Genomic DNA, 27,943 nt, shown 5'->3' on the forward strand with positions numbered 1-27,943 from the left:
TTAAAGCTTATTAATAAATTTATTAAGTCTTTGTGTCACTTATTTGGGAGCTAGAGCTAGTGATTAGAAGGGAAAATATATATATATAAGTTATCTATTACACCACCCTGTTCTACAGAGTAAGTTCCAGGACAGCCACAGCTACACAGAGAAACCCTGTCTCAAAACAACAACAAAACCCAACAACAAAAAACATTTCTACCAGCATGAGCACCAACTCAAAGACCACATATGACATGATCCAATTTGTGGAAAAGGTCCAGAAAAAGCAAGGGGAGAGAGCTGGTGGCAGCCTTGGAAAGCATGAGAGGCTGATAGAAATGTTCTACAAGTATACTGTGGTAGCTGGTATGTTCCTCTGTATCCTTGCTGGAACCCTTAAAATAATGCATTTGGGGGGTCCACAGCACACCCCAACAAAGCTCCTTAAACAAACTGCTTGCCTTGTTTAAAGCCCACTTGTTTCCCAGCACTGGAGTGACATCTGTCACGTTGGTGACGGGGTCTCAAGGAGCCCCCTACCGCTTATTCGTTTGAGACAATGCCTCGTGTCCCAGCTTGCCTCAAACTTGCTTTGGAGCTGGGGACCATCTTGTCCTTGTGAACCTATTTCCCCCGCCACAGAGCTGGCCTCGCAGGTGTGCACCACCATACCTAGATTCCGGGTTACACCAGAGTCCCCCAGGGCTTCCGGCATGCCAGCAGGTACTCTACCCAGGAACCACATCCCCTGCCCTGTTAGTTTCACCTTTGAGAGTGTCTCGTGTAACCAGACTAGCCTAGCATTATGTAGTAGCCAGAGATGGCCTTGGACTGCCTCATCTGCACCTCCTTAGTGCTAGGATAGGTGTGTACTTCACCTCTCCCTTTGTATTCTTAAGACAGGGTCTTATTGGAGGTCATTTTGCACACTGTGTATTCAAATGCTGATTTCTGCATCTAGAGATCTGGTTGCAGCCTGGACATCAGCATTGTCATTATTATTGAAGCACTTGTATACACTGTAAAAAATGTCCTCTATTCCTCTAATTGGTTAATAAAGAGCTGAACAACCTATCGTGGGGAAGGACAGTTAGGCTGTGACTTCTGATCCCAGGAAAGAGGTCCTAGGGGAGAGAGAAGCAGAGCCTCTAGGAGAGAGGGTCACCATAAGGACAAAGATGGAGCAGGAGCAGCCAGGGTGAGATTAAGAATTCAGGTAGCAGGGCACATGGCTGGGAATTAGGCCAGGTCAGCAGAGCTGAGTTAGAATAGATGAGTATCTGCCCAGCTATAGTGCTTGAAGCTTATTAATAATTTGTTATTTTATTTGAGACAGGGTTTCTTTGTGTATCCCTGGCTGTCCTGTACTCTTTGTAGACCAGGCTGGCCTCTAACTCACAAAGATCTGCATGCCTGAGCCTCCTAGAGTGCTGGGATTACAGGTGTGCACCACCATGCCCAACTTGCTTATTAATAAATTTAATAGGTATCTGTCATTACTTGGGAGGTAGAGCAGATCTCTTCAAGTTCAGGCTAGCCTTACGTTTTGTGTAGCTAGAGATGGCTTTGATCTGATCTTCATGCCTCATCTCCTCCCTTCCCCAAGCACTCGAGATGCAGAGCCAAGCATATCTCTGTAGATATGTAGACCAGCCTGGTCTACATACCAAGGTCCAGAACATCCAGGGCTACATGCCGTCTCAAAAAGAAAAAATATTCTGTGTGTCTGTATATATGCACACTATACAGAGGTCGATATTGAATGTTTTTCTTAATCAGCTCTCTACTTCATGTTTAAGGCAGGATCTCTCAGTGAACCCAGATATATGATTCAGCTAAACTGGCTGGCCTTCATGTCCACGAGGAGCAAGCCAGTAAGCAGCACCCCTCCATGGCTTCATCATCAGCTCCTGCCCTCACTGCTTTTGATGATGAGCTGTTTGTTATATGGACTGTGAGGGAAATAAACCCTTTCCTCCCCAAGTTGCTTCTGGTCGTGGTGCTTCATCACAGCAGTAGTAACTTATGCAAGACAGATGCCCATGAAGACCTGATGGGCTGTCATCACCTGGCTCTCCCTTCTCAACCCTGGCTGGGTGCAATGCCCATGATTTACAGATGTGGAAACTGAGGACCAGAGGGGCAGGCCACCCACTTCACATCTGCATCTTGTCATCCCTAGGGACCTGTCAGGCCGCTCCTGCCTCTGCTCCTCCTGGAACCTCCCCCTGCTGCATCAGCGGGCAGGTCTCCAGCGCTGCAGCACACTGCTCCTGCCTCGCCACGGCTCCCACCCCTACGCCCAGCAAGACACAGAGAGGAGTCCATTTCGATCCTTTATCTGACTCACAGTCACTGCACACACCCTACCACTGGGATTTGTGACATCGAGTGCTAGAGGCCAGTGCATGGACACATGACAAGGACAAGATGGAAATGCCACTGCTGTGTGATTAAGGGAAAGTCAGAGTGGGCCTTGGCCCAGGGATACATTCACAGCTCAGGGTTAAGTGCAAATGAATGGAATGTCAAGACTGAGTGCGTGAGGGCTGCTCCCTTCTGAGCACAGGCCTCAGAGAGGATGACCTGGAGCCAGAGACACCCTCTCCTCACTGCATCCTCATGACCCTGGGGAGCCCTTTCCCCTTCCAGAGAGAGGCACTTGATCCTAGGAGCCAGTGCTCAACTCCAGACCAGAACAGCACTCTTCTCCTGCAGGTCTCACAACCTGGAAGAAGGGGGTGGGGGGAAGACAGCCAAATAAAGTGTTAAGGCAATAAATAAAAACTTCCCAGCTCAGGCAAAAGGAGAGGGCTGCCAGGACCCCTGTGGCAGCTGTGACAGATGCTAGCAGGACTGTCGGCAGGACCCTGGGCGGCAGCAGCCCTGAGGTGGGCTCTGTGCCACCGTGCGGCCCAGGGTACGTGTGCACAGAGTTGAAGGCAAAGTGCTGAGTCCAGCTTCTTGTCAGAAGCGAGGAGGGGCTGGCCTGCTGTGCGTCCTCTGTCATCCTCTGCCATGAGTTCTAGATCCTCACTTCTGGAGCAGCAGATGGCAACACAGGGGATAGGCCTTTGTGAGCTCTGGTTAGGGCCCTCTGTTGGAGCCTAGCACTGCCCAGGGAGTGCCAGGCTCACAGGGGAATGGGAAGCAGCCAGTCCTACCTCTTCCATCTTTGGAGGCTGGCAGAGGATGGCAGGGCGTGGGACTGTGGGAGGCCGGTGTCCTGGGTTGGTGCCTGGGTTTGTGAAGGGATAGCCCTGGCTCACACGTGAGCACAGGTGGGGCAAGCCTATGTCTGGATGGCCCAGATGGGGATTTCTGTACTGGCCAGAGCCTGGGTGCTGGCAATGTGTAGCCAGAGGTAGCGCCTCTTCCAGGACCCTCTGACTGTCACCACATAGCTCTGCATGTCCTATCCTTCACCTATCACCTTCTTGCCCTCTGTCTGCAGCCCAGAGGGGTTGGGGTTCTGTGGTCCACACTCAGAGCAATTCTATAGCACACCTTCCTCTCTCACTGTCTCTCCTGGTCAGACCCTGCTGTCTCTGGCCTGCCTCTGTTGCCCAGGGAACCCTGAGGGCAGCTGGACAGGCTCCTAGTGGTTCCACTCCATGGAATTTGTCCTCTGGGTGTTGGGATTCCCAGAGGAGGGGGTGGAACAGGCCCAGGGACAATGGCCCTTGGCCACCCTGGCCCTTGGATGCCAACCCAAAGGAAGGGAGGGGCAGCCTTCTGTCTCCCATCACCCCTGTGACTGAGGCCCAGGCAGCCACCTTTCCCCTCCAGCCTGTCCCCATTATTGCGGCTCTTCCAGGGGCCCATTTTCTCGGGGCAGTGGCCCATTCAGCCCAGTGCTACTAGCTACTGGCGCGCCCAGGTAGCCCAGCAGAATCTCGCTGCGGCGCCGGGACAGCTGTAGGATGTCCTCCGCTAGGGCTGGCACCGACGTGTATCGCACGTTGTCCAGGTCAAACATGTCCCTCAGGTACTGCACAATCTGGTGCTGGGGGCGGGAGACTCGTGTTGGGCCTGGGTCCTGCAACATTTCCCACATCCTACAAAGTCCCTTTCTCAATGATCAGGCCCCAGCCCACTCCCATCCTCAGGAACCTGCCTGCTTCATCTAGAGCAGCCCAGGACCCCACCCCTCTTCTGGCACTGAGGGGGTATCTGTAACAGCAGGAAAGCAGGGCTTGTTGCCATGTACCTTGAAGAAAGCACAGACTTCCGCCAGCTGCGGCTTGGGTCCGAGGAAGCCAAAGGCCAGCACAGGGCTGACATGCTCCGATACGGAGTAGAAATGGGAGATGAAGCCATCGGGCACCTGTGGTAAGGAGCAGGGCTAAGGACCAGGCTGCAGTTGGGGACCAGGGGTCATCTAAAGGCCATCTAAAGGCCCACTATGTCCTGGCTGGGTGACCCTAGGCAAGTGATAGGCTCTGCAGAAAAGGCTAACAGACTCCTCTGAGAGCCGCCCACGTGGGCTGAGCACTGGTCCCAGCAACTGGTACTGACTGGGCAGTAGAGCCTGGTGGCCATGGGAAGTAATGGATCTCAGCTACTCGACCCTCAGTGCAGAGAGCAGCGGCCTCCTGGGACAGAGAAACGCTGTGCTCCCCGACTCCTGTGGCCACTGGCCACTCCCATACACTAGCACTCCTGCCTTCCCAGGATTCACTTCTCCTCTGCTGAGTCCCAGGACACTGATGGATGCTCCCCAGGAAGGAAACGGGGTGGAGCACCTGGCCAAGTGGTATACAGTGGCAAGGTGGGTGGTCGGTGTGGGGTTCTGGGATGCTTTGCTCCACCTATCCCTTCCCCATTCAGTCCAAGTGGTCAGAGGAGTTCTGGCCACTCAGGACCCAGCTCAGCCCCAAGGGGCCTCACCAATCACTCACTCACCATCAAGAGCCTCCTCTTGGCTTTCAGGACAGACCAGCATGCCGTGGCTAGGGCCTAAAACACAGGTGAGACCCACTGGAGAATTAAGAGTCTAAGCATGACCCCAGTGCTGGCCCAGGAGGAGCTCTTCGCACAGCTCACCCACCCGTGCCTGAGCTTTGCTTTTGCTTCTTTACCTTAAAGTTGGCAACAGATGCCTAGTTCTTTTCTTTTGCTTTTCAAGACAGGGTTTCTCTATGTAACAGCCCTGGCTGTCCTGGAACTCGCTCTGTAGGCCAGGCTGGTCCTGAACTCACAGAGATCCACCTACCTCTGCCTCCTGAGCGCAGGGATTAAAGGTGTGCACCACACTGCCCGGCCAGATGCCCAATTTTTTACTTAATGTGTGTGGCCTGCATGAGTCTGTGCACTGCACGTGTACCCGGGGACAGCGAATCCCCTGGGCTTGCAGGTGCTTGGGAGGCACATGTAAGCATTAGGAAGCAAACCTGGGTCCTCTTCAGGAGCAGCAAGCGCTCTTATGCACTGGGCATCTCTCACCATACACACCTAGTTTTGAATCTAAGCTCTAACCCTTTTGTTTCAGAACTCCATTTAGATACTGAGGCTTCCCAAGCCTGTTTCCTCCTCTGTAAAATGGCTGTGACACAGCACCCCACCCACCTCACCGGGTGGCTGTGGGGAGCCACCATGAGCATCTATAAATGGCCTAGCTGAAGATCAGCCATGGCAGCAGCACCACGGTGTTACCAGTGGCCTTGGGGTTTTTTGCTTGTTTTGTTTTTTGGTGGCGATGTTGGGATGAGTTCGCCTCTACTGTAACTTAAGAGGATGCATTAAAATGAATGTAATTAGTGCCAGCCCAGAGTGAGGGTTCTGCATCCCCTTAGGTACAATACAGAGGGAAATGTGTACTCTGCCAGAACCAGGGCAGCAGGAAGCACCTGAGAGTCTGGAGAGAGCCTGGGCCTGACATCCCAAATCTCAGCGGGCAGGGACTGGCCCAGGAGTGGAAGGACTGATAAATGAACTCCAGGGACAAGAGGACTAGTGCCCAAGGTCATGTGACTGGCACATATGGGAGAGGGATGACCCACTGTTTCTTTGAAGCTGTCGGACAGCCAGCGGTTCCGCAGGACAGCAAGCACCGAAGATGGGGGGTTCTCCAGGTCCTCGAAGGCGTCCATGAGAATGAAGTCCAGCACAATGTCAAAGAAGCTCATGCATGCCACCTGTGGGGATGGGGGTGGCTGCACCTGAGCTGCCGTGCACACAGCCAAGGCCAGAGGGGGCCTGTGTGCAACACACGGGGAATTGGCTGGAACCCAGGCTCAGAGCAGCTGGCAGCCATCTCGGCTACTAGGAATGGACGCAGTGTTGAGCATAAGCTCCCAACAAAATGTCCTCAGTTCTGAAGAACCCCAGGAGCTCAATATGAGCGGACTCACCCCTCTGCCCTCCAGCTCTAGCCGGGTGGTAGCCCAGGTCTCAGGCCGCAGGGCGTAGCTCAGCATCTCCTCGTAGCTCTCCAGGAAGCCTTTGGGACTCTGTGAGAAGCACAGCCAGTTCTGGTTGTGGGAGAGCTGGTTGTGAGACCCAGCTGGATAAGAGTCACAGGCAGGCTGGGCTGTGGATAAAAATGTGCCAAGCAGGGCTGGGGCCTTACCCCAGAGAGGTTAGGAGGTATCTTTTGCCTGAACCTTCAGGAGAGCAAGGGTGTGTCTGGGGCAGCTTCGGCACAAGGGCACCCAGCCAGGTCTCGGTTTGGCTCATTACTAAACTCCTATAGCCTTCTGGGCCAGGCCCAGCCCTATTACATGACCTCTCTTCAGAGGTACCCAGAAGGTGTAGTTTTAAGGGTTGAGAAGGGAGGAGCCCGGCCCCAGGCACAGAAGCACTCTCTTACAGGGGGAGGGGACATGGCTCAGGCTTACCTAGCTTGGAGTGTGGCCGACACAGGACACATCGATGTATACTTAGAGTGAGACACAGGCTTGGCTGAAGACTGCATGGTTACAAAACAGCCCTGATGCTACAAATCCAGAGCCAGAGAGCTAATGTCTTCGAAGATCTATCCAGGGAGCCCAGATAGGGCTATATGAGTGCTCCTGTCATGGGGCTCAGCAGCTGCCCATGGGCCTTTTCTGCTTTGTAAGACAACAAAGCCTAAGACTGACTGGGGCAGAGGCAGAAGGAGCCTGCTCAGCACAGCCTGGCCTCAGGCTACGTCACTTATCTCTTGTATTCCGAAAGGCCAAGGAGAGCCAGCTAAGGGCATAGGGTGGACCTGGCCAACCTGACTGCAAAGCCTGGCTCTATATTCACTTGCTTAGTGGCCTAGGAAAGCTCCTCTCCCTCTCCAGACTGTTTCCTTATCTGCTCTGACAGCAAATGGAGACATGAAGCGGCAGCCTAGAGCTCACTGTGGACAGATGGCACCACTGGCAATCACCTGGCAAAGGTAAACGCAGTGCCTGTCAGGGCCTCAGGTGTTAGGGTTTACAATCCTCGCCATCATGGGCATCACTGCGTGGTGGAGAGGACAAAGGGCACCATAAGCAGTAGGGAGGGTGGTAAGGCCAGAGATTGGAACTCCCGGGGTTCATTTTCTTTGTCATTAAACACTAAACACACCTTCTCATATTCTCTTCTATGAAGATTGTCTAACTAAAAAGTAACTGAGGACAAATGTATTAGGCACAGAGGTACAGCACACACAAAGGTCCAAAGCAGGCAGATGGTCTCCTATGCATCCAAGACCCCAGTGCCCCAAGCTGCACAGGGCTAAGGATGAACAGCATAGCCACAGGTCAGCACTCAGATCATGACTGAGGGCAGCTGGGCTAGAGGGCTCAAGCAGTGCAGGACAAGGGCAGACGCAGGGCTTTTAGGTCATCCCTCCAGCAAGGGAGAGCAAGGAGGACCGAAGGGACAGCCTGCACAATGGCTTTGCTCTGGCAGAACCTCAGGAATGCTCCTGAGGCAGGAGCATTGGCATGAGTGTGAAGCCAGCCCGGCCTCAGAAATGCAAGAGGACCAGGGAGTGGTAGAGGCACTGCCATGTTCCCGACAACCCGAGCTCGGCCCCGAACCCAGACAGTAGGAGAGAACCAATGGCCACCAGCCGTCTTCCGACCCTCACCTGTAGACGGGGGTGGGGGGTGGGGGGTGGGGTGGTGTGTGTGTGTGTGTGTGTGTGTGTGTGTGTGTGTGTGTGTGTGTGCACCCCTCACCCATGCCCCATGCTCAGGCACACAAAATAAACGTTTTAGGTGTAATTAGCAAGTAAAGACACTGAGCAGGGCTGTGCATGCTTGTGATCCTATCACCTGGGAGGCAGCGCAGGATGAGTCAGGGTTATCCTCAGCCACATAGCCAGCCTGTGTCACAGAAGAACCTCTCAAGAGACTCGCTCCAATCCCTTAACAAAGGCGCAAGTGGGTGATAAATACAAGTAGAGGAATTTTAGTTCAAAACATGGCTGCTCTCATAAGAGATCACAACCAAAAACTTTCTAGGTCTGTGTGATCTGGCTGGAATCCAGGAAACAGGCCTTTAATCCAGGAGACAGAGGCAAGCAGATCTGAGTTCAAGGCCAGCCCTGGTATGGACTATGCAAGTTTCAGGTAAAAAAAAAAAAAAAAAAAAGGTTAGGAGCAGGCATGGTGGCACACGTCTTTAATCCAAACAATGAAGGTGAAGTTAGTTTAGAGAAGGAAGGCACCCATGTTTAAAAGTGTTGTCTCAATTGAGTGGCAGAAAAAGTAAAAAGATCGGACAGAATACGATATGCCCAACTCTCACGAGGAGAGAGGAAAGGGAAACTACTTAAGAGAGCAACACAGAGAATGAGTAAGGAGGTAGTTTTTTAAGACAGGGTTTCACTTGTGTAGCCTTGGCTGTCCTTGTACATTAGGCTGGCCTCGAACTCAGCTATCCTCCTGCCTCTGCCTCCCCAGTGCTGGGATTACAGGTGTACACACCACAGCTGGCTTTATAAACCTTTTTTTTTTTTTTTTTTGAGAGGAGGCAATTTTACAGAGAGGTTGAATGAGATAACAAGCCAGACACAGGTGAAGACAGAACGAGCCAGAGAATGAGAAGCCAGAAGATTAAAAGATTGCTGGAGTTAGTTTGAGGTCAAGCAGAGCAATTCAGAGGCCAAGAGAAAAGTCAGATGACATAAGTCAGCCTGGAGAGGAGTCTGAGCCAGAAAAGCTGAGCTGAACCAGCCAGAGCTCAGAAAGACAAGAAAGGGTGGGCTTTTTCAGCAGTAAGTCTCAGAGGCTGAAAACGTTAGGTCTGGGTTAGATTGTACAGAGGCTAGAAGCTTCCAGGACCAGGCCTAGGTGAGCAGAAGAAGGCGGTAACCTCTGAGACAACAATCGAAACAGGTGAATAAAAGTTCCTTTTACAAATATGAAAACTTACACAACCTCTTTCACATGCAAAGGGCTGTGGAGCAGTGAACAGAGTGATAAAGGATAAGATTACAAAAACCAGTATCTGCCAAGACGTGAGAACACAAACTCTTTTGTGTTGCCAACAAGGACCTAAGTGAACTAGCAAGATCCCTCAAAGTCCGGACAGGACCTGAGACAAAGACCTCTCAGGTCCCTGTGGAGTCTGCCCACCGGGGAACAGGCCACACAGCCCAGCTGCACGATGCATCCAGTGATTAAGACCACAGCATACTGGCATGTAAGGTGGAGGAGTCACCCTGTGATACCACCAAGCAGAAACTCCAAGATGCTGGCATGGGCACAGGCTGGGGAGGGGGCAGTGACACCCATGGTCAGAGTATACATGGAGCAGAAGAACGGTTGGGCCTTCAACAAGGGTCACCTTGGCAGATGCACGGGACCTTCTGTAGTTTGCATCTCTTATTTGTTTGTTTGTGTGTTTTCCAAGACCGGGTTTCTCTATGTAGCCCTGGCTGTCCTAGAACTCATCCATAGACCAGCCTGTTCTAGAACTCACAGAGATCTGCCTGCCTCTGCTGGAGTGTGTGGATTAAAAGGAATGTGCCACCACCACCTGGCTTGCGTTTCATAATTGGTCAGTTTTATGAAGCTGTACTGTTGGGAGTCACCTAGTAAAGAAAGAGTTCAAGTCTCTAGTTTCCCAAGTTGGAACGAGGTCAGGGTGTGGGGGGAGGAAGGGAGACCCACAACCCTCTCCCAGCACCCATGGCCACAGGAAGGTGCCAGGACTCCTGCACTTGGCCATACAGTGTTTGTATGTGTGCAGACAGAAGATCAGGAGTCGCTCCTCACACAGGGTCTCTCACTAGGGTTAGGGGCTCACCAAATAGGACGACTGGTCGGGAACCCCAAGGATCTGGCCATTCTACCTCTCGAGCACCAGAAGTACAACACACTCTAGCACACTCTACCACTGCTTTGTAACAGATGGGTTCTAAATCTGGTCCTCATGCTTACACAGGCAGCCCTTTACCCACCAAGCCTTCTTCTCAGACCCAGGTATGTTTAAATTAGTACTGTGTTCATGTGTATGATACATGAGTGTGGACACAGCCATACCACGGGCTGCATGAGGAGGCCAGAAGAGGCCAGAAGCCAAGTCTGGGGACTTGGTTCTCTCTTCCACCATGGGTTTTGGGGATCTTACTCAGGTCACCAGTCCTGTGGAACAAGTGGCTTTACCCACAGAGCCACCTCATAGGCCCAAGTGTATGGTGTTAAAGAGCCAGTCAACAGAAACAAAACAAAGCAAAAGCCCAGCCTGAACTAAGGTTGTGGAGGAAGAGATTGTGGGGCAGAGAATCTGAAACAACAGTCCCACCCCAGCTACCTTCTCAGCCCTGGTCATTAGGCCTGTCACCATCTGCCGGCCGACCTCCCCGAAGAAGAGTTGGTTGTTCCTCTCTTCTAGAAGTCCCTGAAAAGAAAGAGGTTGAGCTGGCAGCTTCCCAGAGCAGTGGAGAGGGCAGTCATGGCTGGGTACAGAGTGGCCCTCTATGGGTAGGCCCATGCCCACCCAGTGGCCCCTGCACCATACCCACCTCAAAGGCCTGCCGTACACAATGCAGCTTGGCCAGGAAGTCCTGGTCACTGTAGCAGCCCAGCAGCTCTGTCCTGAGGAGGGGACAGATGGTGTCATGCTACCTGGTCCTGCCTAGCAAAGGCTCAATAGAGGGTAGGGTGTACCCTGGGTGAGGAGGAGGAAAGAACGGTCCAACCTGGCCCTGCCTCAGGCTGGTGCCAGCTTCCCTCTATGTTTCAATCTCTCCCAAGCCAAGGCAGAGGCTGACTGGATGGTCTCTGGGGCCACACTGTCCCGTGTGGACCTGGGCACAGGTGGCAGCTATGGCTATGGTGCCTGGGCTGACCTCAGCCTCCTTTGGTCACTGTGGACCTCCGCACCTCTTCCCTGGGTGGCTGGAGCCACCACAGCCTCCATACATTCTCACCTGAGTGTTCGACACGGTACTTTCCCGTCCTTTACCAGCTGCAGAGCCTCCTCATAGGCAGCAGCAGGCCTGGAGAGAGGAAATGGGTAATCTCCGACCTGCAGGGACTCAAAGAGCTGGAGAGAGGGCCAAGGAGGCCAGTGAGCAGCACCCCACAGGGGACAGAGCTTTGGGCCCCTCCAACAGCGGCCGCCCTAGGGGCCTACCTATGACCCATCATGAAGATGCAAAAGGCACACTGGCCCCATGAGACGGGAGGCCTAGGTTCACATCTAGCCTAGACTTCAGCACTCCTAGCTCCAGGTCTCTTCCCAAAGGAAACGTCTCCTGGACACATGCTCCCATCTTCCTGTCTCAAGCACAGACACCATGACCTCTGCCCCAGCATGGTAGCAGACTAATGCTGACCAAACGACTGAATGGATTAGAGAAGCTAGAGATGGGTGTGGTTCAGAGCCCTGGGGTACAACAGGGGAACCCCTCCTCTGACTATGCAGATCCATAACCCCTGGTCCTCAGGCCTCCCCAGTCTAGCATCTTCAGAGTACCCTGGGTGGCTTGGTTCCCACCCAAGAAAATAACCTTACTCCCCCTACAACCTAGTGTTGACCCAGAGGCCAGGCCATCCCAGTCACCTCAGTGGCTGAGAAAAAGGAGTCTTCCGAGGTCAGGCTGTCCTCATCATCGGCCCGCAGACGCAGTGAGCCCTCTGTCAAGGGCAGCATGAGGGTCCTCTCTGGAAGGGAATTAGACTGGGTTGAGAACCACCCCATGGTGTTGGCAGGAATCCTGGCAAACAGTGCCACTACCCAGACCCCCGGGGCTCTGTCGGGGGCAGATGTTGGCAGAGGTCACAGAGCTGCCCAGAGCTATGTGATAGCAACAGGGACATCTTGATACCCATTCACGTTCTATGTGGTCCTATCAACCTCTGTCATAGAGGAAGGTCCAAGGGAACAGGGCTCTTCCAGTGGGCAAAGCCACACTGAGGCCAGCCAAGAAGCCAAGAGGCTGTGGTCTGCAGCACTCGGCGAGCCCTCTCTGAAGCCCACATGCCCCCACAGTGCACCCTGGGGAAGGCTGAACACGCGGCAGGGACGATGGGCAGGGGACGCGGCTTCCCTCTCGGAGATTCACATTGTTTCACTTCTGCCGAGGGGCAAGAGAACTTCTGTTTGTGGCACTCAGCCTGCTTCTGGCTAACTGCCAGGTGAACACACGCCTGAAGACTGTGTGGACACAGCCTGAGGGTGTCCCCAGGAGGCCAGCAAGGCACACTAACTATGGACTCTTTGAGCCTCCTCTTGCTTCAGTGTCTGCCTGCCATCTTTAAGGGGATACCTCAGGTTCCCTATTTGTTCAGTGAGATCCTGGAACCTCGATTTGTTTGCAGCCCTGGGAACTACACCTGAGTTCTTGCCTTATCCCCGACCTCCGTTCCCGGCACCTCAGGCCGGTGGCAGCCTGTGGCCCTGCTCACCAAGGTCCAGCAGCATGCCCTCAGAGGGGAAGGTGGAGCCGAACTCTTCCTGCAGGTGGTAGGCCCGGTGCAACAGGGACTCCAGCTTCTCAGCAAACTCCCTCCGTTGTGACTCTGGCTATGACAAAAACAATGACCTTTAGCCCGGAGCTGCCAAGCTCCCCGTTCAGACAGGGAGGGCCAAGAAAGTAGAGTCGGCTCTCGGTCCAACAGAACACTAGACTTGTGCCGCCCACAGCAGGAAGCACCACACGTGCCACATGTGCCTAAGGACCAGTATCACGGGTGTGAATACACACACAGCACGATGCCAGAAATACAAGGTATCTCAGTCGGAAGGGCACCATGGCGCACACCTGAACTCCTGGAGCCCTTCAGGAGAACCTCAGGTTTGAGGCCAATGTGGGGTATGTAGTGAGTTCCCGGCAGCCAGGACTACACAGCAAGACCCTGTCTCCAAAAAAACAAGAGAGCATGGCGTGGTGGCACACGCCTGTGATCCCAGCACTCAGGGAGGCAGAGGCAGGTGGATCTCTAAAAGCTGGAGACCAGCCTGGTTTATAAAGTCAGTCCAGGACAGCCAAGGCTATCCTGTTTCAAAAACCAAACCAAAACAAAACAAAACAAAGAAACAAGCAAAAAACAGGCAGTGTGGTGGTGCCAGCCGCCTGTAACCTCAGGATGCAGAGGCAGGTGGATCTCTGAACTCGAAGCCAGCCTGATCTATAGAGAGTTCCAGGACAGCAAGGGCTAGGCAGAGAAACCTCGAAAATAAAATAAAATTAAAATAAACAAATTGATCTCATTTTTTTCTTGCTTTCTCCTTCCTAAGACAGAACCTAGGCTGTCCTCAAACTCACTATGTAACCAAAGATGATCCTGCTACCTCCGCCTCCTGACCCTGGGATTAAGCGTGGGGCGCTACACCTGGTTTACGTGGTGCTGAAGACTTCGCTTGGTGCTTCCTGCACGGGAAGTAAGCGCTCTACCAGCCAAGTGGTACCCCAGCCCCTCTTCTTGCCTTTTTGTTGGCTGCCTGGCTAAACACGTTTCCTGGAAAACACTGTGTCTCTAGGTGACTCAAGATGATGGCTGGACTGAAGTCCCCCACTGAGGGCAGATCCTGCGTACCCAGCAAGCCCTTCGTTGTGGCCTCCTTCAACACCTATAGAAAGGACTGAGAACAGTGTCACCTCGTGAAGAGGGTTCCTGGGACTCGGGAGGCAGGTGCAGACAGTAGTCACTGTTACTGGGTGTTACCAGGCAAGGGAAACTCCACTACATGAAAGTTATGGCCTGCGGGTAACAAGCTGCTCAGAAAAGGGCTGGCTGTCCTGGAAGACCCAGGCGGCAGGAGAATGCTCTCGAGGAGGCATGGCAGGGCCTCCACTAAAGGTGAAGGGTGGGGAAAAAAAAACAACAAAAAAGGTGGAGGGTGGTTGCTGGTACGGGGAGACAGCCCCTGTGACTTCTGTGGCTGTGTTGCTACTGTGACTTCAAGCCCCAGGCATGGCAAGTTGGGTGCCACTCCCTTCACCCTGGGCATGCTTGGGTTTGGGTTCCCAGGTGAGGCAAGGGTTAGCCTGACTGCTATCTCCATGGAAGTGGAGGCAACCAGAGGAGAGCCTGTTGCTACAGTAACCAGAGCCCAGGGAGGAGACAGATGAGGTGCCAATTAAGCCTGAGAAAGGGCCAGAAGAGCTACAAGGCGGCCATCACTGAAGCCTCACCCTGTCCTTGCTGCTCAGCCTCACAGCCTCTCTCTGGGACAGGGACACTCCACAGAGGAAATTCAAGGTGGTGAAGTGGCCCAGGGTGTCTGGCTAAAATATGGCAGGCAGAGACCTAGACCAGACCTGCAGGACTCTGGGCCATGGACCACTCTGCTGGGTTCCTGCCTGTCTTGTCAGCTCCTGAGGATGTCTGTCAGCTCTCTGGGAAATAACCATGGGTGGCTAAGGATTCAGGGTCTTAACACAGATGCTCAACCAACAGGAAAAATGGCAGATGCAGTAAACTTCAGAATTGGAAAAAAAAAAAAAAAAAGTTTTGAGACAGGGTCTCATGTAGTTCAGCCTGGCCTCAATGTAACCTTCAACTTGTTTTGTTTTTTGACACAAGGTTTCTCTGTGTGCCCTGGCTGTTCCTGAACCTGCCTCCACCTCCCAAGTGCTGGGATTGCTGGTGTATACCTGACTTATGTGGTGCTGGGAATGGAAACCAGGTCATGGTGCCCGGTGAGCCAGCTAAGCTTCAGCTCCAACCCAGAATATAAAATTGTCTGTGTGTCTCAGTGGATGCCAGCAAGAGAGAGAAAACTCCATGGGCATGGTGGCACACATCTTTAATCTCAACATTTGGGAGATAGAGACAAGAGGATCTTAGTGAGTTTGGGGCCAGCCTGGTCTACATAATGAGCTCCAGGACAGCACTCAGGGCTACGTAGAAAGACCCTGTCTCAAAACAAAACAAACAACACAAAAAACATGAAAATCATAGGAAAGGAGATCTGTGTAAGTCACGTATCTGAAAACAGAGCTGAGCCTAGACGTCACAAGGAACACGCGCAACTCTACGCCACCATTTTAAGGTTAAAAGTCAAGTGGCATGTCTGTAAGCACACACAGGGGCTAACACAGGAGGATCAGAGCAGACATTTCTCCAAAGGTGGGGGCAGCAACATGGCTCAGCAGATAAAGCTGCTTGCCCACGAGCCTGAGTTTGAGACCCAGGACCCACATGACAGGTCAACTCCAACAAGCTGTCTCCCCACCTCCACCACGCCTTCCCAAACAACAAAGGAACAAAAAAACTCGAGCAAACCCACACAGACAGCCAACAGCACACAGAGAGCCAGGCAACATCAGCAAAGGATGCAAACCGAAGCCGGAGCGCAGGGCTGAGTCGGAGGTGAGGAAAGGTGAGGGAGGCCGTTAAAGTAGGTGTGACGGTTACGAAATGAGGGAGACTGATGGCCGCTGTGGCCCAAAAACATTCTAAAGCCACCCTTCCCCACATCAACGCATTTAGTAGTTGGACTGCACAGTATCCCAGTATTTTTAACACGTTGTTACAGTTCACTCATTGTGCAGTTGGGTGGCTCGGAACTAAGTGGACCCAGCCTCTGTTCGCAGCGGCACAGGGTGGCTCACCACTGTCTGTGACCTGTGTCAGGGGACCTGGCCCCTTTGCTGACCTTGATTGGTACCAGGCACACATACATACACGAGGGCAAAATACAAACACACAAAGCAAGACAAATAAATCTCAACTAACAGCAAAAAGGGTGCTGAAGCAGCAAGACACCTCAGCAGGCAAAGGTGTCACCAGGGCTGACAATCTGATTCACCCTCCAGGCCCCACACGGTGGAACAACAGAACTGATTCCTGTAGGTTGTCCTCTGCCCTCCACAAGCCTACTGTGGCACACACATACCGTGAGCGCGCGCGCGCACACACACACACAAATAAATAAGTGCAATTAGAAAAAAAAAAAAGTAAAAGCCTGGGAAAACCAGATGTAATGGTGCAAGGCCTTAATCCCACACTCAAACAGCTGAGGCAGACCTCTTTGAGCTCAATCCCAATCTATACGGCCAGTCCCAGGCCAGCCAGGGCTACATAGTCAGACCCTGTCTCAAAAACAAACAAAAGCTGGCAAGATGGCTCTTCGGGTAAAAGAATTTGTCACTAAGTCTTGATAAGCCGAGTTTGATTCCCAGGACACACAAGCTGGAAGGAGAACCAATTCTCACACTATCTGTGCATGCACATCATGGCCCACCTCTCTCTCTCTCTGTCACGTACGCACGCTCGCACGTCTGTGCCAGGCACCACCTACTCCTGCACTGTACATTGTTTTTCCATCAGGCAGGTTCCATTCTGTGGAGGTGTAAAGACAGTGCTAGGAGACACAACCCCCACATGACAGCCTCACTGTGCCTCCGGCAACACCGGGTGGTTCTGGCCTGAGCTTGGGGTACACACCTCCCAGGCAGGTCTTTCAGTCCCCCTCACCCGAGCAACCAAGTTCCTGTGAAATCCCCTTGGGTTGGTTTATTTGGCTTGAGACAAGGTCTTACTCTGAAACCCAAGCTGACCTGGCACTCACTCTGTGAACTTTCTGTGTCCTTCCTGACTCTGCCTCCCCAGTGTTGGGTGTATGCTGACAAGCCCAGACTCCCCCAGATTTCTTTTTTTCCTTTAAGATTTATTTATTTGGAGGCTGGAGAGATGGCTCAGTGGTTAGGAGCACTGGCTCCTTTTCCAGGGATCCTGAGTTCAATTCCCAGCACCCACAAGGTGACTCACAACCATCTGTAACATGATTTGAAGCCCTCTTCTGGCAGGTATATATGCAGATTGGGTATCCATAAATGTCAAATAAATAAATAAGTCTTTTAAAAAATTTTTATTTATTTGTTCTGCCCGCATGTGTGCCTGCACACCAGAAGAGGGCACCAGATCTCATTACAGATGGTTGTGAGCCACCATGTGGTTGTTGGGAACTGAACTCAGGACCTCTGGAAGAGCAGTCAGTGCTCTTAACCTCTGAGCCATCTCTCTAGCCCTCCCCCAAATTTCTAATGTCTAAGGTTACTGACATTTCCTACCCCCTTTCCAGCCATCCTGCTGCTCCCCAAGAGGAGCCCCCACCTGACCTTGCTCAGGCAGAGACCAGGAACCTGGGGGCTTTGGGTTTGCATAAAGAATAAAACAGAAACAGCCCGCAGTATTGCTGCCTACACAAGCCAATGCCAAGCGCATGTGCTCAGAATTATCAAACACAGGGCTGGGATCACTGTGTGCTTGGCCCATGCAAGGTTCTCAGTTTTTCCTAATTTTTTGATTTTTGTCTTTTTAAACAGAGAGCCCAGTGTGGTGGTGCACACCTTTAATCCCAGCACTTGGGAGGCAGAGGCAGGCGGATCTCTGAGTTTGAGGCCAGCCTGGTCTATCCACAGAGTGAGTTCTAGGACAGCCACAGCCAGGGCTACACAGAGAAACCCAGTCTCAAAAATACCAGAATAAAAATGGGGCGGGGGTGGGGATGGAGAGCTGGCTCAGCAGTAAGAGCACTTTCTGTTCTTCCGAGGACCCACGCTTGGTTCCCGCCCCCTTCTGGTGGCTCACACCTGTAACTTCAGTTCTAGGGTATCTAACACTTTCTTGTGGACTCTGGTCAACGTGGTCCAAGACATACAAGCAGGGAAACACACATTAAAAAACGAGAATAAAGGCAGTCTTACAAATAAATAAATAAAATCATGAAATTACAATTAAAAAAAAAAAACTTGAGTGGTGTTCAAAACAAACAAACAAACAAACAAACAAAATAAACAAAACCCAAAGGCCCAGAATCAGGTTAACACGGCACAGAGGCCCATTTCCTATAGTCTTGCATCAGTACCTGCACCGTCACCCCCATTCCCCACCCCTGAACAGAGCTGAGAAGGATCCTCAAGCCATCAGCAAGTTGGCGCGGCACTGAGCATGTCGTGTGAACTAGGCCCTCACTCTGCGTGCAGCTTTCCTGGATGCCTGTGGGGGCAGGCACACTGCTGCAGTCTGTCCCACCTGGCACAGAGCCTGGGGAACACCGCCTACCTCTGACGGGGCCTCTGACGAGGTGTCTGGGTGCTGGAGGCTGTCTCCTGGAGTGGGGGTGCTACCTCCATCCCCTCTCTGGCCCACACTCAGTGCCTGCTCCCATTTCTGAAGGGCCTCCTCAAACAGCTCCATGCCTGAGAACACGGGAGAAGAGAGGGTCAGGTCTCATGGTCTCAGCCCCGAAGGGAAGCAGCATGGCAGGGAGGCAGAGGGCCCTGGCAGGACCCTCCAGGTGGGCCTTGACTTCAGCATTCAGGCCTTTATCCAGGCAGAATGTGTCTTCTGAGCAGAAAGGGCTGCAGAGCCCTGAGAGGGATCTGGGGTGGGACGGGAACTGAAAAAGTACCTGCCTTACCCAGGCTCCTAGAAAGCTATCCCTCCCTCCCCCCGCCACACTGCCACCCTACCACAAGGCCCTGGGTTAGCATCCTGGCCAAACCTTGCACATAGAGGCTCTCGGCACTGCCATCGGTGGTGGGCACAGACTCCTCCATCCCTCTGGTTTCCCACGAACCTGAGCACGCGGCTGTGGGGCTGGATGAATTGACCACTACCATCTGGGGACCAAGGATACAGTAAGAAGTGAGGCCCTTTGTGGGTCCCCTCTAAGCCCACCCCCATCGCCTGGACCACAGGCCACATGCCCTCCTAGATACCTCCCCTGAGTGAGCTAGGCCAGCACCCACATCCTCAGAACAGCTTGATAATGCCCCACAAAAACTGTCAAAGTGTGGAAAAACATAGAGGTCAAGATCAACGGCATGTGTGAAACCTCCCCGGGCCCCAGGCCCTGCTCCACCAGTCTGACAAGGAGAGATAGTTGCCACCTAGTTTTTGGGCCTCTCAAACACAAGAGTGGCCTCTACTTTTCCAGAGGGCAAGGGCGTCACCAGAGTGGAGCCAGGGCTGGGCTGGGCTTAGCGCTCCAGCCTGGTCCTTGCTGAATGAATTCATAATGAGTCAGTGAACCCAAAGCTGAGCTCCAGGGAGATGGGCCTCACCTCTGTCTCCTTTATCTCCAGACCCTCACCCCTGCCCCATCCTGGACACCTCCCAGGTACTAGCTCAATGTCTGATACCCAAGCTTGCTGATAAGCTCTCTCTCTCTGGCACCTACACACCTGTCTCTAACTGGTGCCTCCATCAACAGGCTCTGAGCCAGAATGCACGAGTTAAGGTGTGAAGAAGCAAAGGGGCCTCTCTCCCATCTCCCTTACAGGCCGGAAGTCCAAGAACGCCCTGGGGGCCCTGGTCCCACACATCCCGCCCTGGCTCCTCACCGAGGCCAGGCTGTGGGAGGAGCCTGAATGCTTGCTGGGCTCAATAGAGGAGATGCCGCTGAGAGTGTCGTTGCTCTTGCTACTGGGGCTCTGAACCCTCCGGCTGGAGTAGCCTGTGAGGAGAAGGGTGGATGGATCTTACGTGCATCCTCCAACCTGAGCCTCCCTCCCCATCCTCATCTTTCCGGAAGTGTGTCCTGACCCTCTAAGCCAAGACTGTACATTTAGCAGAGGAACAGGGCCCTTCCTGTGGCCTGCTGCTTAACCCAGATTCAGGCCCACAGGAGGGCCGCAAATGCTGGGACAAGCTGACAGCAAGACGGCGGGGTCACTTTCCTACCTCCTATTCAGTTTGTCTGTGTGCCTGCTTGAGTGACTGATAAAGAACTCTCTCTTCCACATGGCTCCGAAGGTAAGGGCACTTGCTGCCAGGCAGAACTACCTGAATTTAACCTTCAACTGAAGGCGAGCACCAACTCCTGAGAGTTGCCCTCTGACCTGCACACACCCACCAGGGCACACACACACGTGCCATGTAAATCCAGGTTCAGTAGCCTATGTCTGTGATCCAAGGGCTCGTATGGCAAGCAGGGAGGCCAAGGCCAGAGAGTCCCAGGGGCTCAGGGCAGCCAGCCTGTGAACGGAGCTGTGAATAGGGCTCTGTCTCAAAACAGCTGCAGACGAGCACCTGAGGTTGACCTCTGGGCACTACAAGAAAGGTGTAGATGAGCACCTGAGGCTGACCTCTGGCCGCCACACTTGCTTGGGATGATCTCATACTCCCCTACGAAGGCATGAGCACACACAGAACACAGGCGCATACAAATTAAGCAAAGTAAATAGTGTATGAAAACAAGCTCAAGGTTGGAACTGGAACACTGTGTTCCATGCCAGCCAAGGCTACGCGAACCTGCCTCAAAAACGAGGCGAGGGTTGGAGAGATGGCTCAGTGGTTAAGCACACTGGCTGCTCTTCCAGAGGACCTGGGCTCAATTCCCAGCACCCATCCGGTGGCTTACAAGTGGCTGGAACTCCAGCTCCAAAGGCTCCAAAACCTCTTCTGGCCTCCGTAGGCACCAGGTGTGCACATGGCGCAGACATGCACGCAAGCAGAACACTTATACACATAACATAATAAGTAATAAAAGGACAGAGAAACATTTCTCTTCCCAGAAAGGGAAATGAGACAGACAAAAACTTCAAGTGAGAAAAGCAGGAGCCGGGGTCCGGCCCATGACAAGACTGTGTTAACCACAGATGCCGCTGAAGCGGGGAAATCCAGCAAAGGGGTGAAGTCAGGAAGGAGATGGTGGAGCCAGGCATGAGGAACTAGGCTTGTATCCAGACCCCATGTGGCGGCTCACAGCCATCTCTAACTCCAGTCATGGGAGACCCAGTCCCCTCTGCAGACCTCCACAGGCACACAGCGTGCACACGCATGTGCATGCACACACACACACACACACACACACACACACACACACACACAGGCAAAGCACTCATACACATAAGATAAAGCAATAAATCCTCAGGGTCAGCAACAGGATCGGCAGGCTGGCTCAGTAGGTACGGGTGCGTGCCACCAAGCCCAGCAGCCTGCGGTTGACCCTTGGGAGCCTCATGGTGGATGGGGAACCAGCTCCTGAGAATTGTCCTCTGAGGGCCTCATGTATACCACGGCACATGTACATACAAGGAATAAATAAACCTCATTTTCCTTATCTTTTTTTTTAAACATTCTTTAAAGATTTATTTATTTATTTATTTATTATTTATATAGTAGTCTGTCTGCATGCGTGCCTGCAGGCCAGAAGAGGGCACAAGTTCTCATTATAGATGGTTATGAACCACTATCTAGTTGCGGGGAATTGAACTCAGTACCTTCCTTGGGAAGAGCAGCCAGTGCTCTTAACCTCTGAGCCATCTCTCCAGCCCCTCCTCATCTTTCTTGACTTTCCTTATCTATTTTGTTTTTTTAAGGCAAAGTCGCCCTTTGTGGCCCACAGTGGCCTTAAGTGCTACACACTCCTGCCTCACACTCTCAAGTGCTAGGATTACAGGCACACACCGTCACATCTGGCTTTAAAATTTGTTTTCCAAGAAAACTGTTTCTCCCAAGTCGAGAACCCAGGAGAACAGAACGCCTTGCCTTGGAAAGAGAGCACCACGTCATTGAAGTGTAGCAAACAGCTATGTTACGCAATTACCAGGGAATGAGTTTTCTAAGGCCAGCAAGATGGTGCAATGGAACAGCACGGTGGTGCACGCCTGTAATCCCAGCACTCTGGGAGGCAGAGGCAGGTGGATCTCTGTGAGTTCGAGGCCAACCTGGTCTACAGAGTGAGTCCAGGACAGCCAAGGATACACAGAAAAACCCTGTCTTGAAAAAGCAAAATAAATTTTAAAAAAGATGATGCAAAGGACAAGGGCACCTGCTGCTGAGCCTGATGACCCGAGTTTGACCCTAGAACCCCTACGTGGAAGGAGGAGAGAACTTTCTTATTCAAGTTGTCCTCTGACCTCCACATGTACACCACAGCACACACCTACAAACCTATGTATGCATATATGCAAACACCAAAATAAAATTTTAAAAAGGTTTTCCCATAGATGCTTGGTTCTATGATGGCACTGTCCCAAAGTTCAGCACACACTGAAAAGGTGACTCTCACCACATGCAAATCCTTTCTTTACCCAGAAGAAGAGAATGGGAGAAATGCCACTGGGTTCATGAACTCCATGGCTTTCTAGTCCACGGGAAAACTGATATCGCTGGTCCTTAACCTGGGTGCCCCCTACAATAAGGACACCCAGAACCAATGCCATCCACCAAGACTGAGCCTAGTATCTCAAGGAATGGCTCTACTATCATTTCTACCGAGGGTAACTTGGCCGTGAGCCAGGAAGGCAAGAGCCTGAGACCCTACAGTGAACAGTGCTGAGATGTGAGCATGTCAGGGATCGCCTACCAAACACCTACCTTTCTTCACTGAAGGCACCTTGCGGGCCATGAGGATGGGCATGGGTACCGTGCCCAGCTGTTCACCTCCCACCTCAGGGCCCACCTGCTTCTTCTTCCGCCGGCGCCTCTTCAGCTGGTGGGCGGCCAGGGCCAAGGCCACAGTCCCAAGGGCTGTGGCAAAAAGAACCTTCCTCAGGCCTGGTGTCAACCGCAGTTGAGAGAATGCCGACTAGAGGAAAGAGACAAGTGGCCTGGTTATGTCACCCAAAAGGAGGCTCTAGGTGTGGGCACAGTGCTCCTCTGCTCATCAAAAGAGTGACAAGGGACACTGAACACTAAATCAGGCCAGCCTCTCCAAGCATGACTCAGAACTATAAAGACCGCAAATGCATTGCTGAGGAGATGAATACTGGGAGCCAGTGTACCCACATACTGCCTGCGGGGCGAACTGCACAGGGCTTGACCTGTGTTGCTTGTCAGAATCCCTGCCACCTTCCAAATGAGGACTCTGGGGTTTGCATCGGTGAAGACACTGCAGACAGTGACCAATATACAACTCAAACCCAGCTCTCACGACCCCATTTCCCAATGATATCTGGAGCTGATGACATTCACTGCCCTAGACCACTCCAACCAAAAAGGCTCATCCCAGCCACCTTCTGCTGCTGGCCCAGCTGGGACTCTGTCCCATGAAAGAGAGCTTTAGGGGATGTCAAGAGACTTGGTCAGCACTCCCATAGACAAACTATGAAGTCAAGAGGTCACCTAGCCTTAGGACAAAGACTAGGGTCAGTCTTAATGTAATCCTGCTTTGAACATAGGACCAACTCTTTTTTGTTGTTGTTTTGTTGGTTTTTGAGACAGGGTTTCTCTGTGTAGCCTTGGCTGTCCCAGACTCACTGTGTAGACCTTGAACTTATAGAGATCCACCCACCTCTGCCTCCCTGAGGCCCAACTCTTAATGACTGTCATCCTGACAGAATCAAGAGGCAAGCCTGAAGTACCTGTGAAGAGTCACCTATATTAACGTTAGCCTGTGAGAACGCCCACGACGGTTATCTTATGACATCTGGTGGGAAGAGTCATCTTAACTGTGGAGGGGACCACTACTGGGCAGAGCAAGATGCCCTGTATGGAACAGAGAAAGCAAGCGAAGCACTGCTGAGTAGGCGTCTGCCATTCTGTCCTGAGTACAGGCACAGGGTGAGGAGGCAGCTTCCTGTTTCCCCACAATGGACCCTCTGGAACTGTGAGCCTAAATAACCTTTCTGCCCTACGTTGCTTTGGTCCAGGTGTTTCGTCACAGCAATGAGAAATTAACCGAGACACATGATACAGCCTTGACGAGAGCTGACAAGGACCCCTGGACAGGTCCACACCCATCTTACCTGACCAAATGTGGTGTACAGGAACACTGGTATCTCAGCCACAGTCATGGCGAGGGCCTGGATCATGGACACACCCTCAGTTCGACGGAACGCCATGGCAGACCCGGCACCCAAGGTGGGAATTCCTGGTGAGTGCTTCTGAGGAGAATGTCTTCAACTGGTCTCTGGCTGGGTCCTGGGCACCATCCACGCCCCAGTGGGATGAGGGCACACATAACAGAAGGTCCTCCCACAGAGCTGATGGACAGATAAGCAGGTGAGACACTGGAAGGCGCTTCCAGGGCTGGGGCTGAGTGGTAGAACGCTCACCTCCCTACTTTCAATACCCAGTCCTGCCGGAAAGCTTTGGGCCAGGGAGCTAGCTAAGCAAGTAAAAACCTGCTGAGCAAGCCTGACAACTGAGTTCCCCAGAATGCAAGATTGAATGTGGTATTAACTTGACCAAATCTAAAATGACTTGGGTGATAGGTCTCTGAGCATATCCGTGAGGGATTCACTACGTTAACAAAGGTGTGAAGACTTGTCCACAGCAGGCAGCCCCATTCCCTAAAGGCAAGCATGCATTCTTTGCTCTCTGGATCTTGATGGTGGATGTAAGGTGAGCAGCTGTCACGAGAGCCTGTCATTGTGATGTCCCCACAATGATGAAGTACCACCTGGAACTGTGAGCCAAAACAAACCCTTCCTCCCCTAAGCTGCTTTTGCTGGGGTATTTTAGCTCAGCAGCAGAAATGAAACTAGATATGGAAGAAAAGACCTGACTCACAAAAGCTCTTCTCTGGTTTCCACATGTGCCTAGAGCAGGTGCTTCTGCACTCATATACACAAGTAAGTCATTTTCTGTATGTATGTGTATATGACACGTATGTTCAGATGCTTGCAAAGGTCAGAAGAGGGCACTGGATACCCTGAACCTGGAGTTACAGGAAGTTGTGAACTGCTTGGTGTAGGTGCTAAGAACTGAACTTGGGTAGGACCTCTGCAAAAGAAGCAAGTGTGCTTAACTACTGAGCCATCCTTCCAGCCCCAGTAAAAACTTCTTCCAAAAGAAGGTTGAGACTAGAGTGATGGCTCGGTGGTTAAGAGAAACAGATGCTCTCCCAAAGACTCAGGTTCAATTCCTTATTTCACATGGCGGCTCACATCCGTGATTCTGGTTCCAGGGGATCCACTGCCTATTTTGGCCTATCCCCCATGGACACCAGACATGAATACAGTGTACAGATAAACATGCAGACAAAACATCCATACGCAGAAAATATTTAACATTTTGGGCTTAGAGAGTTGGTTCAGCAGTTAAAAGCATTGGCTATTCTTCCTGAAGGCCCAGGTTCAAGTCCCAGCACCCACATGGTGGCTCACAACTGTCCGTAACTCCAGCTGAAGGGGACCTGACACCCTCTTTGGCTTCTGAAAGCACCAGGCACATGCATGGTATACAGACATATACATACATGCAAAATGCTCATCCATGTAATTTTTTCTTCAAAGGTGCACACATGAGCACAAAGAGATGCAAACGAGAGTGTCCTCCGGGGTTGGGCACCTGGCGCAGGAACTACAGGCCTGTGAGCCCAGCTGAGGCAGAAGGATTAAAAGTTCAAAGAATGACTGGGCAATTTAGGCAAACTATATCTCAAAAAATTTTAAAGCACTTGTCTGGCTTGTAGCAGTGAGGGAAAAGAGTGCCTTCAGTGAGGAAATGAACACCAAACGTGCATCTAGAATCCCAGGCTCCAGCCCTCTGTCCCCACAGGCAGATAAGCAACCTACTGCACAGACACCTCAACAAGCCTGGGAGCAGAAGGCAGCATGTATAGCATGCTAGCAGCAGAAAGAACCCAGAGATGGGGGGTAAATAGGTCACCCCGTAACTTAGGGCCTCCAGCATTTTCTCAGCCTTTTTAAACACACAGGCCACTTTCTAAATAAAGATCTCAGGCTCCAGGCAGAGAACCATGCCATCCTTTTCACAAAGCCAGGAATGCTTCATTTCCTGTTGGCTAAATGTTTCTGCTGATTTTGTTGTGGTGGGTTTTTTTTGTTGTTGTTGATTGTTTTTGTTTATATTTATTTTTGAGACTCACGCTGTAGCACAGACTGGCTTTGAATTCAAGATACTTGTCCTGCTTTTGTCTCACAGTGAACACATCAGAGGTTTGATCATGTAAAACCAAGACCCCAAAGCTCCACAAGGTGTTCCTTAGGACCCTGCAGGGTGCTCCCACTGCTATGATCAAGTTCAAGGATGCTTCCTGGGATCGCCAGAGGAAGGAACACACAGGACAGGACGGACTGTCTCCCTGGGTAGCCAAAGCTCACTAGGCCAGCACAAGAGATGAACAAGGAACAAGCTTATCCTTGGTGAGTGGAGAAGGCACACAGCCCTATCAGTTAGCCCTAAGGCTGGGGGTTGGGGGGCAGGGCAGGAGGGAGGGGCGACAGAGGCAGAGGGCGGGCCAGCAGAGTGAAGTTCAAGGGCTAAAGAAATTGCCACATTGTCAAGGGCAGGAGACATTTTGCCTGGAGGCTGTGAAGTGAGCTATGTTCCTCTAAACCTCTAGCCTGGCTTGGCCTTGAGGAGGAGACAAGGACACCAGATAGGGTGAGCTAGACTTTTCCTTGCCTTTCAATAGGCCAGCGCACTAGCTCTCTGTCACATCTCTGAGTGCAGCTGTTCTCAGAGCGCTCAAAGTAACCATCATTTACCACAAAAGGATGTGAAAACTGAGGCTTTCAAAGGTGAGGCCCCAAAGCTGTGGTGGAGCATCCTAGCCACTGCCCACTGCTTGCCCACATCAAATCCGAAGTCCTGGAACTTCTGAGAAAGCCACATGGAATCGGAGGTGAGCCTATTCTAGAGCCAAGGCAGGCGGCAGTGGGGATGGAGGCCAGTCATCTGTTTGTCTGCAGGACAGTCCAGTTAACCCTGGCTATGCCCATCAAGAGAAAGGTCACACTTCACAGAAAGAAAGGGTCCAAGCTCAACACCATCTCCTACCTGTCCCTCCCTTCTAACGCTGGCCCTACCTGGGCAGCCAGCCTCCAACTGTGCTCCACATTTTTGAGTGGGCAGGATGTCTGCTCTTCCACTCCCAGGCACCCTGGGGGCCTGATATCCCGGCTTTCCAATTCAGGCCACCCTCTCTTGTGCAAGACAACCCTACTAATTGGCCTGGGCATTCTCTCGTCCCACCTTGACCTAGCTATGTTCCCATAAGCCCTAAGCCACCCTCGGCCTCACGTCCTGTTTTTCCCATCCCGGGACATCTCTGTGGGATCCCACGCAGCCTGGCATTCCCCACAGTGAACCTCAGCAATATTTCGTCCAAGCTTCAGTATCTGCTCCTTGGAGAGGGCCCGGCCAGGGACCTTCCTCTCCGGCCCTGCCCTCCCTAGGAAATCCTTGAGGGTCGTCCACATACAGCGCTGCTCACAGCCGGCACACCCGCTCCTTGTAGGCTGAGGAGTACCTGCAACCCTGCTTAGATGCCCGCGGCGTTCCAGGCCCGGGAGTCTCCTCTCTGACCCAGCTCCCTTCCCGTTCTACCCCCGGGGCCATGCATCCTCTCGCGCCGCCTGGTCCGGGGGATCCACTCATCCCACCTTGGACACCTTCGCGGACCGGCGGGACCGCGGACCCCTGCGTGGGCCGGGCTCCATCCTCCGCAAGCCTCGCTCCTGGCCCTGCTGCGCTGCTCACCCGCGCAGTGAGCGACACTCACCCGGGATCCCATCGCTGCGGAAGGGCAGCGTCTCCTTTCCAGGCGGCAACACAACCAAACCAGGCCGCTGGGGGCGTGGGGGAGGCGTGGCCTCGATCCGGCCGACACAGCTCTGACCAATGAACGATTCCAGATCTCTCGGCGCCGCCGTGACCCTCGGCCAATGGGTTGGGCTACG

At 52.6% G+C, this 27,943-nt stretch overlaps 1 protein-coding gene across 4 annotated transcripts; it reads right to left on the reverse strand.

The window, feature by feature from the left end:
* Miga2 (mitoguardin 2) lies at window positions 1-27,828 on the reverse strand. 4 transcript variants are annotated; one of them, XM_055600027.1, is made up of 16 exons: window positions 27,766-27,828; window positions 24,041-24,277; window positions 22,671-22,881; window positions 19,691-19,803; window positions 18,850-18,967; window positions 18,408-18,544; window positions 12,801-12,918; window positions 11,956-12,056; window positions 11,321-11,436; window positions 10,913-10,985; window positions 10,702-10,788; window positions 6,336-6,434; window positions 5,985-6,119; window positions 4,888-4,941; window positions 4,193-4,309; window positions 1-3,988 (listed from the first exon to the last, which is right to left on the reverse strand). In XM_055600027.1, the coding sequence occupies exons 2-16, from the start codon at window positions 24,134-24,136 to the stop codon at window positions 3,782-3,784; spliced, it is 1,782 nt and encodes a 593-aa protein (XP_055456002.1). In that variant the 5' UTR covers window positions 24,137-24,277; window positions 27,766-27,828; the 3' UTR covers window positions 1-3,781. The 4 variants fall into 4 exon arrangements, with proteins under 4 accessions (XP_055456002.1, XP_055456001.1, XP_055455999.1 ...); XM_055600026.1 differs by lacking the exon at window positions 27,766-27,828 and adding an exon at window positions 27,647-27,750; XM_055600024.1 differs by lacking the exon at window positions 27,766-27,828 and adding an exon at window positions 25,495-25,546.
* Window positions 27,829-27,943: the final 115 nt, after the last annotated feature.

The sequence above is a fragment of the Psammomys obesus genome, unplaced genomic scaffold (assembly GCF_907164565.1).
Source record: "Psammomys obesus unplaced genomic scaffold, mPsaObe1.curated_primary_1811, whole genome shotgun sequence".
Lineage (NCBI taxonomy): Eukaryota > Metazoa > Chordata > Mammalia > Rodentia > Muridae > Psammomys > Psammomys obesus.

Coding starts and splice junctions, on each gene's coding strand:
- Miga2 (XM_055600025.1), bottom strand. CDS start 24,136: ATGGCGTTCCGTCGAACTGAGGGTGTGTCCATGATCCAGGCCCTCGCC. Junction 19,804..22,670: donor GGTGCCTTCAGTGAAGAAAG/GTAGGTGTTTGG, acceptor TTCTCCTCACAG/GCTACTCCAGCCGGAGGGTT. Junction 10,986..11,320: donor GTACCGTGTCGAACACTCAG/GTGAGAATGTAT, acceptor TCCCCTCCTCAG/GACAGAGCTGCTGGGCTGCT.